Source organism: Mixophyes fleayi, chromosome 8 (genome assembly GCF_038048845.1).
Source record: "Mixophyes fleayi isolate aMixFle1 chromosome 8, aMixFle1.hap1, whole genome shotgun sequence".
NCBI classification, from domain to species: Eukaryota; Metazoa; Chordata; class Amphibia; order Anura; family Limnodynastidae; genus Mixophyes; species Mixophyes fleayi.
This window is the reverse complement of record NC_134409.1, coordinates 138,860,350-138,876,303: the sequence shown is the minus strand read 5'-3', so window position 1 is coordinate 138,876,303 and position 15,954 is coordinate 138,860,350. Positions and strand designations below refer to the sequence as shown.

The 15,954-nt window shown below is 37.9% G+C and overlaps 1 protein-coding gene across 2 annotated transcripts in view; it reads left to right on the top strand.

The window, feature by feature from the left end:
• The window catches only part of LOC142099864 (uncharacterized), a 45,285-nt gene that overhangs the window by 24,158 nt on the left and 5,173 nt on the right, over nt 1-15,954 (top strand). For both annotated transcript variants that reach the window (XM_075183786.1, XM_075183785.1), the window contains exons 12-20: nt 326-373; nt 821-1,097; nt 4,110-4,264; nt 5,146-5,196; nt 6,024-6,306; nt 7,951-8,117; nt 11,039-11,327; nt 13,028-13,182; nt 15,907-15,954. In XM_075183786.1, the coding sequence (XP_075039887.1) occupies nt 326-373; nt 821-1,097; nt 4,110-4,264; nt 5,146-5,196; nt 6,024-6,306; nt 7,951-8,117; nt 11,039-11,327; nt 13,028-13,182; nt 15,907-15,954 (1,473 nt within the window). The remainder of the gene's footprint in view (nt 1-325; nt 374-820; nt 1,098-4,109; nt 4,265-5,145; nt 5,197-6,023; nt 6,307-7,950; nt 8,118-11,038; nt 11,328-13,027; nt 13,183-15,906) is intronic.

The following is a 15,954-nucleotide window of genomic DNA, read 5'->3' as shown; positions in this document are numbered from 1 at the left end:
TTCTGCCACTTCTAAGTTGTGTTTGATTCAAGTTAAAATGTGACACCCCACAAAACAGTTACACCTTCAATAGTTGTATATTCTGCTAAAACAAGATTTATAACTTGTGTCTTGAATCCAGACCTGCAGCGTTTTCTCTCTCCATATTTCGGCTCTCATCTTCATGTACAGTTCCACCAAGACAGGAGCACGGTCTGTAAATATACTCTCATGAAGGCAATATGGCCCTTGCAGGTCTTCAACATCTCTCAATTGCAAACAATCTCCTACAGCCAGGAAGGGTCAGCACTCTCACAAACTTAACTTATCTTTTTCCATTTTGCAGGGAGAACAACTTTTAAAGTTCGAAAAGATTTATCAAAACCACAAATATGTAAGTGTTCAAAGAAATGTTATCACTACTCATGGTCCCGTAAAAATGGTTGAAAAACCTTGGGTACATTGTAAAATGAATAGCAATTGGCTGAGGTACTCGGCAATAGGGTGGCATGTTGGCTGGATATGAGCCAAGTCATACTAGGGCAGGATTTGAGCCAACTACGTGGGTAGGATGAGACAATTATGTGATACAACTAGTCTTAAGCCAAGTATACCCCACTGAATATTACTGCTTATTGCTGTAATTATAGTGAAATGGCTAAGAACACTATTTTAAGGAGATGGTGTATTGGAATGAATATAAGAGTGAAAGCCTACATAAATATTTTATACCCATGGTAGGTAATAATGTTGTTTTCAATTGTCTGTTGAAGCTTCTTAGATATGTGACTGATATAATAGATTAATTTCTTGTGATATTGATGGAGTCTTCTTCTTCCAGCACGTAAGATTGTACTGATGAATGTATATCAGTCAAGCACACATGGCAAAGGATTGGCAAAGAACGCTATTGATGGGTTATTAGCTCACCAGGATCCTCAATCCCAATGTGCTGTGACTGAAGAACAATATGAACCATGGTGGACGGTGGAATTAAAATCCATATGCAATATCCACTCCGTTGCGTTGACCAACAGAGGTGACTGCTGCCCTTCCGGTCTTGATGGTGCCGAGATTCGTGTAGGACACGATGCCTCCGACTGGAAGAATAATATCATGTAAGAATATGTTCTCATGAATACTAGTAGTATGGTCAGTTGATAAAATGTATGCAGTGTGTATTTGTTATATTAAAAGAGAAAAATGTTGTATAAAGATAAATGATTATTGCAATATATTTAATTATAATAAGCATGCTTATTTGTTATATTTATTATTTTATTCACATATATTAGAATGTGTAAATGAAATTATTATCCTGTTCTTTGTGTCAATTCCATGTTAACTTTTCCTCTGGACATAATATGAGGCTGTGGTTTCTTTTAATCATAAGATAAGAATTTGTATAGATTATTGTGTTTTAAATAGGGAAAGAATTGATGTAATGACATTTTCTAACCTCCCCAAAATACAGTGACACTAATAAAATGGATTAAAAGTATTTGCTTCCTCCCTAACAATGTGGACAGCTCAAGAATGAGTGCACACGAGGAGAGAGGGTTTTTTAAATTGCTGGTGCTGCCCACAATGCTACCTCCAGAGGACTGAGGGGTTTCACCCCTGTGCTATGAAAAAAAACACCTGTGTATCTGTGTTTATCCTGTCTCTCTCCTAGGTCTGCTGGAAGAAAAAAATGGAAAAAGAATGCTTGCAATATGGATGATATAAAGGAATTACATATTCTGATAAAACTTTAACTTTTCAATAATCCATTCTGGGGGGCACAGCTACTATGGGGGTTGAAAGAGGGTATATGAAGTTGGCACGTAAATAGTTAACTAACTAAACTGCTGCTGGCTCCTCCCCTCTGCAACCCCAGTTTATTTTAAGTGCCCAAGGAGTTGGGCGTTTTATAATTGAGCTGCAGTGGTTTGGCACAGTTTTTGGATTTAATTCCTTTGTTATTTTTTTAGTTTCCTCTCTCTGGAGTAGTAAGTGTAGGAGCGAGATGCAGGTGCTGCGTGTAGCACTGTTATCCATTAGATAGTGGTCTGTGTTGAAAAGGATGAAGACTGGTCTTGGTGACCACGGATGCCAGCCTGAGGGGGTACGGGGCAGTGGTCCTCTATCTTCGCCTCCAGGGCCTGTGGTCAAACAGGGAGACTTCCCTTGCGATAAATTTACTCGAACTAAAGGCGATCCTCCTGGCACTTCAGGGCGCGCAATTCCTTCTCAGAGGGAAGCCGACTCGGATGCATTCAGACAATGCCATGGCAGTGGCATATATAAACCACAAGTGTGGCACAAGAAGCTTAGGTGCTATGGCAGTGGCAAACGAGATTTTGGCTTGGGCAGAGATGTTCGTTCCAACAATATCTGCAGTGTTTATTCCCTGGGTGGAAAATTGGGAAGCGGATTATCTCAGTAGACATGCAATCCCCCCAGGAGAATGGTCGCTACACCCTAGAATTTTTCAGGATCTAGTCGAAAGATGAGGTCTCCCGGACATAGATCTGATGGCTTCACGTCACAATCACCATGTTCTCAGGACCCTCCTGCAGCAGCGGAGGACGTAATGACTATGAATTGGGATTTTCATCTGAGATATCTGTTTCCTCCTATTCCCATGATTCAGCACATGCTTCTCCGGGGTGCTCTGGAGGGGCCACCCAGTAATTCTGGTGGTGCCCAACTTGGCCAGGAGTGTTTGGTTTGCCAACATTTTTCTGCTCGCGGACGGACAGGGTAGGCTGCTTTCTCTCAGATCCGACCTTCTGGGTCAGGGATTGTTTCATCATCCAGACTTAGTTCGGCTAGCTTTAACGGTAGCCGACCTTGGCACGCATTTATCATAGAGTATGGCGGGCCTATGTCAAATGGTGTGAGCATCTTTCTTGACAGACGTCAGCTTTTCGTTTGTCCCGTTTATTGGAGTTCCTTCTGGACGATGTGGATGTAGGACTTCATCTTAGTCCTCTGAATGATCAGGTCTCTGCGTTATCAGTGTTTTTTCAATGCCATCTGGTTATTCTTCCGGAAGTAAAGACTTTCCTTCAGGGACTGTTGCATGTTCAGCCTCCTTGTGTTCTATCTTAGCGCCTTGGGATCTCAATTTGGTCCTAGGGGTGCTTCAAAAATCACCTTATGAGCCATTGGATTCAGCCGAGTTGCGTTTTTTGACGTGGAAGGTGGTGTTTTTGTTGGCAATAGCTTCTGCATGCAGAGTGTCGGAGCTCGGGGCCTTATACTGCAGGGTACCCTACCTTATATTCCGTGAGGATAGGGCAGTTCTGAGGACGGTGCCTTCCTTTCTTCCAAAGGTTGTGTCAGGTTTCCACAGAAGAGTGGTTCCTGCTTTTTGGAAGGGTTCTTCATCTTCAGGGGCTTCCTTATCTTCATTGTTGGATGTAGTATTGGCCTTGCGTACTTATGTAAACAGGGCCTTTGCTTGTCGCAAGACGGACTCTCTTTTGGTTTTGTATGACACCCATAAGAAGGGCTGGCCGGCCTCCAAGCAGTCCATTGCCCGTTGGATTACATCTATGATTGGAAAGGCTTATGTGCGTTCTGGTAGACAGGTCCTTCCACGCATTCAGTGGGGGCATCTTGGACTGCGTGTTATGGTGCTTCGGCGAATCAGCTGTGCAGAGCTGCTGCTACCTGCTCCTCTGTTCACACCTTTACCATATTTTATCAGTTTAATGTTTTTGCTTCCTCAGATGGTACCTTTGGCCATAGTGTTTTGCGTGCAGGGGTTTCTGAGCAATCCCTCCCTTAGGGGCTACTTTAGAAGGTCCCCATGGTAGCAGTGTCCCCCAGATTGGATCACTGATATAAGAGGATTTCGGTACTTATGTCAAATCTCTTTCTCTGAATCCATCTGGGGGACAATGCGTTCCCTCCCTTTTGCTCTTCTCCTGGATGTTTGGTTCTTTCCTTGGGGCTTTTGTATTATGCTGAAGCTAGCAGGGGATGCAGAGGGGAGGAGTCAGCAGCAGTTTAGTTAGTTAACTATTTAAGTGCCAATTCCATGCGCCCTCATACACCCCATGGTAGCAGTGTCCCCCAGATCGATTCATAGAAAGAGATTTCACATAAGTACCAAAATCCTATTTTTATATTTATTCTAGCTGTGGCACAGTCTCCTCAGTTGGACTTGGTGAAACATTCTCATTTAGATGTGACTGGATGGAAGGAAGATTTATCACCATTGTTATTCCAGACAAGAATGCGTCTCTTACATTGTGTGAAGTACAGGTGTTTGGACTACAAACTAGAATGTCAAGTAAGTTTACAGACATTATAAGTGCTAGATTTAGTATTAGACAGAAAAGGCCATATTGTGAGCCTACAATCTTTAGTTATGTAAACCTAGGCATGTAAACCTAGGCATGGGCATTTTAGTAACATTTTACAATCACTCTAGAATTACTTAATTAGAAATAATATAATAAGATGTACGTTAACTTCCATATAGCTATCAAGTGTTTCTGTACTAAAAAGGAATAAATTATTAAAATTTCTTATTCACAAATTGTGTTATATAAAGCTGGCCACACTCATAGTAATTTGGAATACTAATCAGGTTACTTAAACCACATTAATCACAAATTATTGCATGTGAGGGTCCAACTGACTGGAATTCCTGGTGAACCTTTTATGTCGTATCGCACAGATCTTATACCCTGGGCATCCATATTCCATCCTTTTGATATAGTTTGTGCATGTTTAAAATATTTAAAATGTATTATTATTAAGGATTAAGCATTAAAGATCTAGGGGCCTGATTCATTAAGAATCTTAAATTAAGAAGTTTCTTATTTAAGTCTCCTGGACAAAACCATGTTACAATGCAAGGGGTGCAAACTAGTTTTCTGTTTTGCACATAAGTTAAATACTGACTGTTTTTTCATGTAACACACAAATACTTCATAGCTTATTTGTACACTGAAATTTAAAGTTGATATTTGTGTGTTACATGAAAAAACAGTTAGCATTTAACTTATGTGCAAAACATAAAACTAGTTTGCACCCCTTGCATTGTAATATGGTTTTGTCCAGGAGACTTAAATAAGAAACTTCTTAATTTAAGATCCTTAATGAATCAGGCCCCTATTCTTTAAATTAACCTTTGTTTCTTTACCTTATTCTGTTTATACTTTTTAGGCAGAAAAACTTGGAATGGAGATGTTGAGTTACAGAAGAAGAATCATGGAGGTAATTACTTACATAGCACTAATTAACTATAGACAACTTTAAGAAAAAGAGAAAGAAAATATTCCCCAATATTAAAATGAGCTACAAGTTTTTACTGACTTTTTCGCTGTCTTAATGTGGATAAAAATACGTATTAATGTTATTTCTATTATTTCCAATATCTAATTGGAGAATTCAGCCAACATGTATCAATTCAGTTTAAAATCATAATGGTCTGAGCTCCTGCATCCATCCTAAGTTGATACTGTAGAACTTGTAAGACAGCTAACACTACTTTTAGTTATAAATAGTTAATCCACAGAGAATTTGATAAATATAAATTTTGTATTTCAACCGCAAGTCAGCAGAAATTCACTATTATTATTCATTGGAGGAAATAAATGGCTTTTCCTTTATGTTTGTCAGCAATCATTTTTGTTAAGTTAAAGTTTCTGATTAAAGACATTTAGATCGAGAAGGGAAAGTCTACAGACTAGACAGGAGGAATATAGGAAATATGAGCAACAGATAACAACAAACCGTACAAAGCAAGAGATTTACTTCTATTAAGAACAAAGTAGACGGACAATTTCCTACTTCCTCCCGACTCCGAGAAGAAATCTCTGCTAAGATGAAGCGGGTGGTCCGTAGTATTAGTATCAAGCCACACGTTTTATGTGTTGGACAGCTGGACATATTATTAGAAGCATGGACTAGCATGTGTTCATATTAGCAAAAAATGTCCTTGTGGATCTTAACGACAGTGGGTGATGAGGGTTTTGCCTTCCAATATCTGGCCATATTAATTCTACCTTGTCATTTGTGCCATTTTTGTTAAATTCTTTTAGCTCCAAATGTAGCTCCACGAGGATTCACTTCACAGTCCAGCTATTTTGAAAATAAATATGCCGAGTTAGCTGTGGATGGAAAGATGTTTACAAACTACTACTCAGGAAGCTGCACTCACACCCTTTATGATTGGAGTCCTTGGTGGCGTGTGGACCTTGAATCTAGAATGCAGATATTTTCTGTTGCTATCACCAGCCGTGGAGACTGCTGCAGCTATAACTTAAATGAAGCCGATATCCGCGTTGGAGATTCTGAAGAACGCGGCAGTAGTGATAATCCCAGGTAAAATGAAACATATGGCAGTGGTTTATTGAATTGTATAAACATTTGTATGTATAATATCATCATCATCATCACCATTTATTTATATATTGAGGCTTACAGTCAAAATTCCCTAACATACACACACACAGACTAGGGTCAATTTGATAGCAGCCAATTAACCTACCAGTATGTTTTTGGAGTGTGTGAGGAAACCGGAGCACCCAGAGGAAACCCACGCAAACACGGGGAGAACATACAAACTCCTCACAGATAAGGCCATGGTTGGGAATTGAACTCATGGCCCCACCGCTGTAAGGCAAAAGTGCTAACCACTTAGCCACCATGCTGCACAAGTACGGCACAAGAGCCAGGTAACGACTTGGGATTCCAACTTCAGATCCCAATCATGTGGGGGAATGAGCCTCCTGTGACATCCCTGAGCCCCGACAGCCAGTGACATCCCAGCAGGAGGAGGTCGAAAGAGATGGAAAGATGAAGCCGGATCCATTAGAGACAGCAAATACTAAGAAACAGTGAGAGGAGGTAAAGGAGAGAGACAAAGCAAAGGAAAAAAGACCAGTAGAAATAAGAGAGGAGGGATTGAGCAAAGGGGAGATGAGTAGATGAAAGAACACTAAAGCCGCAATAGAAATACCAGGGTACATAGTCAAGGAGCATTAGAGAATAGTGGATAAACTGGCTTTAAATGGGAGCATGTGGAGAGGAGGGAAAGATGCTGATATCATATTACTATTATTATTATTATTATTATTATTATTATGATCATACACAGTTCTCCGCAGTACAGGACAGTGGGAAAAGCAGGACAAACATAAAAGAGTGACATGCAAAGTAGACAGAATAAATGCAGACATTAAGACAAAGGTTAGGTAGGGCCCTGGTCATGAGAACTTACATTCTAATAGAAATAGAAGACAGCTGAAACAAAAGGAGCGAGTGTGTCTCAGACTGGAGGTTGGGACAGTTGTGAGTGTGTATTAGTGTGAGTAGAATAGGCAGGAGCAGCGTGAGCGCTAATAAAGAAATGGGTTTCCAGAGAGCATTTAATTATTTTAATGCTGTGGGTAGCGACACAGGAGAAGTCTTCTAGGCGGAAGTGAGAAGTGGTTACCAGAGGTGAGGTGAAGTGGTAAATCTAATAGTTAAACAAATTCTATTAAAAAATTGAACAAACGTGCACTATACATTTTCTATAATCACAGTTGATTAACAAATAACATTTTAGATAGGGTCACACAGGCTCCCTTTAAATTGACAATAAGCGCACATCTAAGTGTTGTCCATCTCTTGCTCTATAGAGATAAGTGACCATTATGTGAGTATTGATCTCACATGTCAAAATACCGAACAGAGACAGATTAAAAGGACACTTGTGTGTTCACAGACTTTATTCAACATTAGGGGGTAAATGTATCATACCCCGGTAAAGGGAAACTTCCCTTTACAAGGCAGCGCCGCTTTAAATTTAAGCTTCAAAGACGCCGATCTCCCGCGAGTGGACAAAACCGGGGTATGATACATTTACCCCTAGATCTCAGAATGATCTGTATGCAGATTCTGGCTATTACCAATAATTAATGTAGTTTCCATAATGTCTGAGACAGGTGAATACAACATTCTGCCGGTCTGCTTCATTTCCAGGTGCACTACTATTATCAACATCGGGGGAGGATATACTGACTCCTATGAATGCTATGGGATGGAGGGTCGTTTTGTTTCCGTTAATATTCCTGACCGCGGCGAATATCTGACTCTATGTGAAGTTCAAGTGTTTGCTAAACCTATTGGAGACAAAAAAATAGAAATGTGTAAGTAGTATAATTCTGCATGTAATTGTATGTAATTGTAAAGTATACATGTTGTAGCTGTGTGGTTCTTCCCTTTAATTAATGTGTTAACTAGTGCGCAATCTAAATTTTCCTATTTTCCTGCTCACCAATAACAAACTTTTTCCCTTTAATATGTCCGACATATTATTATTATTATAATATTTTAATTCCTAACATAATTATATGTTATCACATTAGACACAGTAACTGGAGAGTAATTACACTACTCAACAGCCAATTTTGCATCTGACATAATATATATATATATATATATATATATATATATCTGCCTTGACAAAGCAATCCACAGCGAAACGCGTGTCGGCGTCTACTGTCACTCTACATGCTACTTTGCAGCACTAATCCTGTCATATTTGGACCACAGTCACTACAATTTGCAACTGCTAACTGCAATATTTGAGCCTCTCTGCCCAATCCCTAAGCTAGTGTACATTAGGCAGTTTAGCAAATCATCCCATCACTTATGTTAAATGGGGAACCGTATAATTGATAGACGGCATTAATCCCTGTTTTTTATTTAAGGACAGCGATTAAATGTCTAAGATGAGATGTAATGTTACTATAGAAGCCTAATAATTCTTATAAGGATACTTAAGCAGAGTGGAATCCCATTACTTTAGTTGCAGCTTTAGTATGAAGTAATATATATTGCTAGACAAATGACATTTGAGTCCAATTAGGAATAAAATATTCTTTATTGCAGCGGAGATGAAGACAGCTATTTTAAATCACTAATCACTCACACACTCATTTCGCTGGTTTTAAAATTTTATTTTATCTTTGGATAATTAATAAAAGTTAGATTTTAAAGAATGTTTATACTAGAATTTCTTAATATATTATCTATTTGTTTGTAGAACTACATAGTGCACCAATCATTAGTCCAGTCTTTTGTTTGTTTTTTGTGCCGTTATCCCTCCTGGCTGGTTGCACCTCAATATTTAAACATAATTATGACATCTGAAATAAATAGAGATATGATGAATATCATGAGATTATGAGTTGTAGTTCTCACAGATAATACTAGTGCGATGATAAACTTTTACAACAATAATATTAATATATATATATATATATATATATATATATATATATATCTACTATATAAATGCCTAGTGGCGTGTGTGGAAAAAAAAAACAAGCTGCAGCGCCACCTGCTGGGCAGAGTTATAAACTGACCTATATATTTCTTGAAGGAGAAGTGACAGTTGGGAGTGGTTGGTGGCTGCCGGGGGTGACAGTGGGGAGTTTTTTAACACCTTAAGTAGCTTGATGAAGGATGTGGCGATGAAGATGAAGGATGAGGTGACGGAGAAAAATGATGAGGTGGTGACATGTGGACAAACCACGTTAAAAAAGGGCGCTTACGTCGGGAAGTAACGCTCTTCCCCTGAGGAGGCCTGGGCTAGGCCCAAATGCATGACAAGAACCTTTTTAACACCTTAAGTAGCTTGATTTGACTAGAATGCATGAGTATCATGCACGGGTTAACTTGTATATATATATATATATAAAATAAATTTTCATGTAATTTTGTGTGTAGAATCCAAATATACCTTCGGAAATTTGATGTCGCATAAGATTACAGTAAGTGCTCGGCAAGACTCCTTTCGTCAGTGTGTGCATTGATGCTAATGGTTTAATGATTGAGTTTGGTGTTCAGCACAATACTAGTGAGTGTTTATTGATTCCTGGAAGAGTAGTGTGACATCAGTTTTACTCCTTAAAGGGAGATCCTTTCAGTGCCTCTGACCTATGCATGGACATCAAAGAAACTTATGAAAGTATGGCTGTGTTGGAGGGAAGGATGAGGATCATGGATGGAATCTTTGTTGACTTATGTAGCTGCACTGCTGTTAGGTTACTAACAGTACTGCTGTATTCTGTGTTTATTGGACAGTAGAGATACTAAATATATAACAAAGAAGCGGCCAGAGAGAGAAACTTATGTTGCTGGAGAGAAAAACACCACATACACTCCATTGGTTGCGCTGCATATAATCAGTTTATCTCCGCTTCACATTAAGTTTGGCCTTATGAATTTCATGAAAGCTCTGGATAAAGAAGGCCAGGCTTTCAGTTATCTGAAGGAACAGTTTCCAACATTAAGCAAAGCCCCCAAATAAGGAGACTGCTAATGGATTTAACGATAAATTGATTCTGCTGCTTGGTCCTCCTTCAATGCAGCAGTGCGTGGATTATTAGGGAGCAGAGTTTGTGTCCATTATGAATGAACTATTGGACAACTACAAGAATAGGTGATGAACAGGGGGAACGTTTTCACCAAGATCTTCTGACAATGAAGCATCGCTATCAAGGATGCTGGGACCCTACAGTGATGAGGAACCACTACTGGTTTTTTTTAGAGAGACCAATGAGACACCTATTTCCTATACCTATTTCCATAAAGCAAAGTGACTTTACATTTTATCTTTTATTAACAATTGCATTATGGCTAATTTGGATTGTTATGAGTTTCTGAAGTTTGGTTTCTACAGTTTTTAAGCGTTTCTGTAGTTTTATTAGTGTTTTATAAATGAATACGATGGCAATAATTTCAATTCTATAGAGATTAATTGACATGTTCACTTATCCTACTTTTTTATTATAGAGATAATCTAATTTTTCCACTGAATTCAGCATCCCTAAATTAGGTGAAAACACAGGAGACTATTTTAACATTTGCTGAGTAGAGTTATTTAAAGAGGCATAAATTATTTGTAAGGCACTATAAATATACATTTAATTATTTAATTCATATTTAGAATGTATATTTTAGACATAATGTGCATAGAGTAATGTTTATCGACTATTGCTATTTTACTGAATTTGCAATGAACACGGATATTTGTTTAAAAAAATCTATTTCATTTTTTCAGACCATAATGTGGCCCTTACTGGCATTGCCACCCAATCTAGCACGTTCTCTTCTTCTGGAGATGCTCGACATGCCAACGATGGCTCCCTAGCCAACAATCACATTATGTCTCAATGTTCCATCACCCAACGGGACCTCTCACCTTGGTGGATGGTGGATCTACAGTCAGCCTACAAAGTCTTCTCTGTAGTCATCACTAATCGGGTGTTGGAATGCTGTAAGGACAGAATCATTGGAGCAGAGATTCGTATTGGAAGTTCACCAGAAAATGGAGGAACATTAAATCCAAGGTCAACATGTTTGCTAAAACGTTATTTACATTAATGCAGAATGTAGTAGAAAATATATACTCAAAAGTGAAAATTAGATATTGGCAAAATATTTTCACAGCTGAAATCAATGTGTTTCAGCTGTGACAATGTGTCTTCAGGCATCAACAAGTTTGTTTCAATATTAAAAATATCTGTATAGATATTTTTAATATTGAAACAAACTAATTATACAACAGCCAATTCCTTTTGCAAATTCTTCTTAAAAAGATAATGCTTTACAATTTTAAAAATTCACCCAGAATGAGTAGCCTGCTCTCGACATTTAAAGCATTTTGCCTTGATAAAGCTATTGTAGCGAAACGCGTATGTGCATTTTGCTTTGTTTGTCTGTTGGCTTGACACTTCACCTGATACAATGTGATTAAATGTAATCCTTTTAGGGAATAGAATCTGCCAACTATAAGCAGGAGGGTTAGTTAATTACGACATGTATGCACCAAAGTATGAATGAAACGAGCAACCAGGGCATTTAAATGTACATGTATTGTCTGCAGTGAATAGGATCACACTGCATAGCGTTCAATATCCCTTCCACAGTGATAATTTTGGGATATAATAGCAGACCATGTTATCACTATTACTCCTTAAGGAAATTAGACAGAGAGACTAATATACCAATTGCAGATTAGAGGAATATAGCTATGTTTAATTGAGCATATAAGTGACAGACCATATATAGCCTTGTATGTTATACAAAAAAGAGACTTAATAGATAAAATCATAAATACAGACAACAAAGCATAGCAGTTCTTTGTTGCATTTTACTCACTTTATTGCACGATTATTGCAAAATCACATAATTGATTTGGTTTTATACATTTTAATATTTCGCTACTGTCCAGTTAATCAGGATGAACAAATGTTTTAATTAAATTACACATCCCAGGGTACCCCATAAGAAGCATACTTTTTCTTCTCCTCTTTCTAAATACAATATATTTTAAACATACATGTTGCTTTTATACAGTGATAGCAGCCATCTTCCTTGGTTGAGCCAATACTCATGGTAATTTAGTATGAAAAATACAGTCTATCAAACTACTATGAACCAAGGACATTAGTTATGAATAGAGAATATTGGTTAGATCCATAAGTGGCTGTCTCCTCTTTGTAGATAACGATAAAAATTAATTCATTCATTTTCATGCAGGAAATTGCACTAGGGATTCACTCATTTCTCTGTATATGTGGCCAATTGGTGCATTCTATTCTCCAAAACTTTACATTATATTAATTTTTCAAATGGAAATTCAGGCACTGTTTGGTGCCTTTATTGTACCCATGGCCGTGCCCGTCCAATTTCAAAAGAAGATTTTTCTCCTCAAATTTATACATCTAGTTTTACATCTTTTAACATTTTTACTGTTCTGTTATATTCACTGAAACATAATAATGGAAAAAAAAATAATGTCAAATTTGGCATTTTAAGTCATCTCTATAATTAAGTATACATTAACGGTGTCAGTCAGTTTGCCTCATATTCTGTATAAGTTGTTGGTAAGTCCAACAGTACATAAGATTTCAGTATACAGTATGGTACAGTTGCTTTGCAACAAGGCAAATCATTTTAATAATATCTCACTCTCTTGAAAATCAAATGCTTGTCTTACAGATCTTCATCAATATGTACACATATAACCAATGAGTTTTATCTACAGGTGTGGAGTTATTTCATCCATGGAATCTGGAGAGTCCCTCTTTTTTTCCTGCAACGGAATGGTCGGCCAATATGTGACAGTGACAGTCCCAGGAAGAGAGGAACATCTTATCCTGTGTGAGGTGCAGGTCTTTGGGGTTCCTGACACATCTAATGGTAAGACTTATTTTTTCCTAATAAGAGTAGCTTCAAAAATGGGAGATAGGGGTGGGTAAACAGTCCCTAAAAATTTCCCGATCAAAAAGAGGAAAAATGGCACAACATTGACAGCGCTCCCTATTTTTTTTTGTAAAATATTTCAGACTTTACCAATATTTTAATTATTTAAATGATATAAACACCGATATATGAGCAAGTTGTACAAAATGTTTTGTTGAGATTGAGCTCACAAAGTGAGGCAGATATGGCATTTAACATAGAAAAAATATATATTTACTAATCATTTCAATGATGCAGTTAGAATTAAATTAAATTTGTCCACATTTAGACTTTATGAACGCCTAACAGATATGTAAGTATAGAAATTATTATCTAAGGAACTGTGTATACCAATATTTATCTAAAAAGTGAGGTTCTTTCTTTTATGTCCCTTACTTGTCAAATGTAACTTACACATATGAAAACACAAGTTTATTCAACATGTCCAATGCATCAGGAATCACCTTAGATTGGTGCCACAGGAAGTAAACATGGAACATGTAAAACTAGAATGTGAAGGGGATAATGACTGATACAACTCTTCTACCCATTATAGTGCTCTGCCACCTGTCTGCACTTCCATTTCAAACATCAGGCACAATTTTATAACAATTAGGATCAGGGACATCCACCATTATATTATATTTATATATCCATTGATGGTTTGGAAGGAGTAGTGCCAACAGATGGGGATGACTATCTTCTAAATCTGTTCCCTGCAGTGGTTGGAGGTGAATTGGTTGGCACCACAGTATGGCACACTGGCAGAGCCACCATGTGTGTATTTATTTATTTTGGCCCAGTTCAAATACCCAGTTCAATTTAACTAGCTCCCGATCCCATAGTGATTTAAATTGTCAAACATTTATTTAAGAATCAAATAGGCTCAAAGGGTTACTACAACGATAAAGGTCCAGATAAATTAGTCATCTAAAATAAACAATTGACCCAAAAGATAGTCACATAATTGCCAACACTCTCTAATTTCCAGTGACAGTAACAGAGGTTAAAAAAGTCTGTTGAAATTTTTGTCCTTAGAAATGTCCTTATTTTTTACATTAACCAATTGTACAAGAGACTCCCTATTTTTTTGCATATTAAATGCCAATGTTAGCATAGGTTCCTATTCTCTAGCCCTTATAAGGTAATACCGAGTGTAGATAAGAACTTAAAATTAAAAAGTGCATTACAATCACATTCTGTAAACATAATATGATGAGAAATGTAGAGCTCCTAATTCCACCGAGAATCAGCAACAAATCGTCCCTGGCAATGATCCTTTATTTTGTTGCGTATGTACCTGAATAATGCAAAGTGTGAACCTTGTCCATTCCATGTTCACTTCACTGTCAACCAGCACCACCTCTCCCTTCCTCCTTCACAGCCCATGAAGTTACACCCTACATCAAAGACAAAATGTACATTTGACAATAAATTTCATGCCAAATCCTGCATACCTCACCACCTTCGCTTACACTCCCTAATCCACACTCTCCAATAACCAAGGATTTCACCATAAAACTTGCTCCTTTGACCCTATTTCCTCCCAATTTCTCTGGTCCCTCTCCGCCACTGCATGCCCACCTCTAACATGCCCACCACTAACATGCCCACCTCTACCCCACCTCTTCAACCTATCTCTCCACTGACACATTTCCATCCTACTTTAAACATGTACTTATTTCACCAATCCTAACAAAACCATCTCTTGACCCAGTCGCTCACTCCAATTACTGCCTTATTTCTCTTCTACCATTTGCCTCCAAACTAGTTAAAAGACTTTTGTACAACCACATATCTCACTTTTTCTCCTTCATCTCCCTCTGCAATCAGGTTTTTCCCCTCAAGAAACTGCCATCACAAAAGGGATCAACGATCTACTTATAGCAAAGTCTAAGGGTCACTTCTCCTCCTGGACCTCTCAGCTGCTATCATTACTGTTGATCACCCTCTTCTACTGAACAGCCTGCACTCCATTGGCCTTTGTGACACAGTTGTTCCAAAGTTCACCTCCTACCTATAGAACCACTCCTTTAGTGTCTACCTCTTGCACAATTCAACTATATTTTGGTGTTCCAGAAGGTTCTGTTTTCGACCATCTGTTTTTTTCATTGTACAACTCTTCTCATCATGAACTAATTTGTTCATTTGGTTCCAGTAACACCGCTACACTGATGACAACTAAATCTGCCTCTGCTCTCCTGCCTGCCGCCTTGGTTGTCACACGTGACTCTGCCCTCTGCTTTATTCAACACATTGAGTCTCTCACCCAATCCTGTCAACTTTAAACCCTCTTTGAAAACCCATTTTTTTATTCGAGCTTACCCTACTCCAACTATTATTCTCATTGGTAAACCCTTACTGTCCCAATATCCAGTTGGAGCCACACTCACTCATGTTGTCTCAGCTCTGCACAGTTCCTATTAAATTGTTAGCTCTCTAACAAAGCAACAAAATAAAAATAAGACGCCTATTTGTGTCCTCATCAAACATTATTTTGTGCTGTAATATAATTTCATTATTTTGAATATTTTTATGTATGTCTCATACTGTTTACAACATGTATACAAGATCCAGAGCATAACCTCATTCTGTCGTCTTTTTCCATTTTTTAAAAATATACCTTATTTGTAGGTTTTGAGCTGTACAATTATATAAACTTCAATTATCCTTTTTTTCTAGGACATGTTATAGACGTAGATCAGCACATTCTGGAACCGACCAATGGAG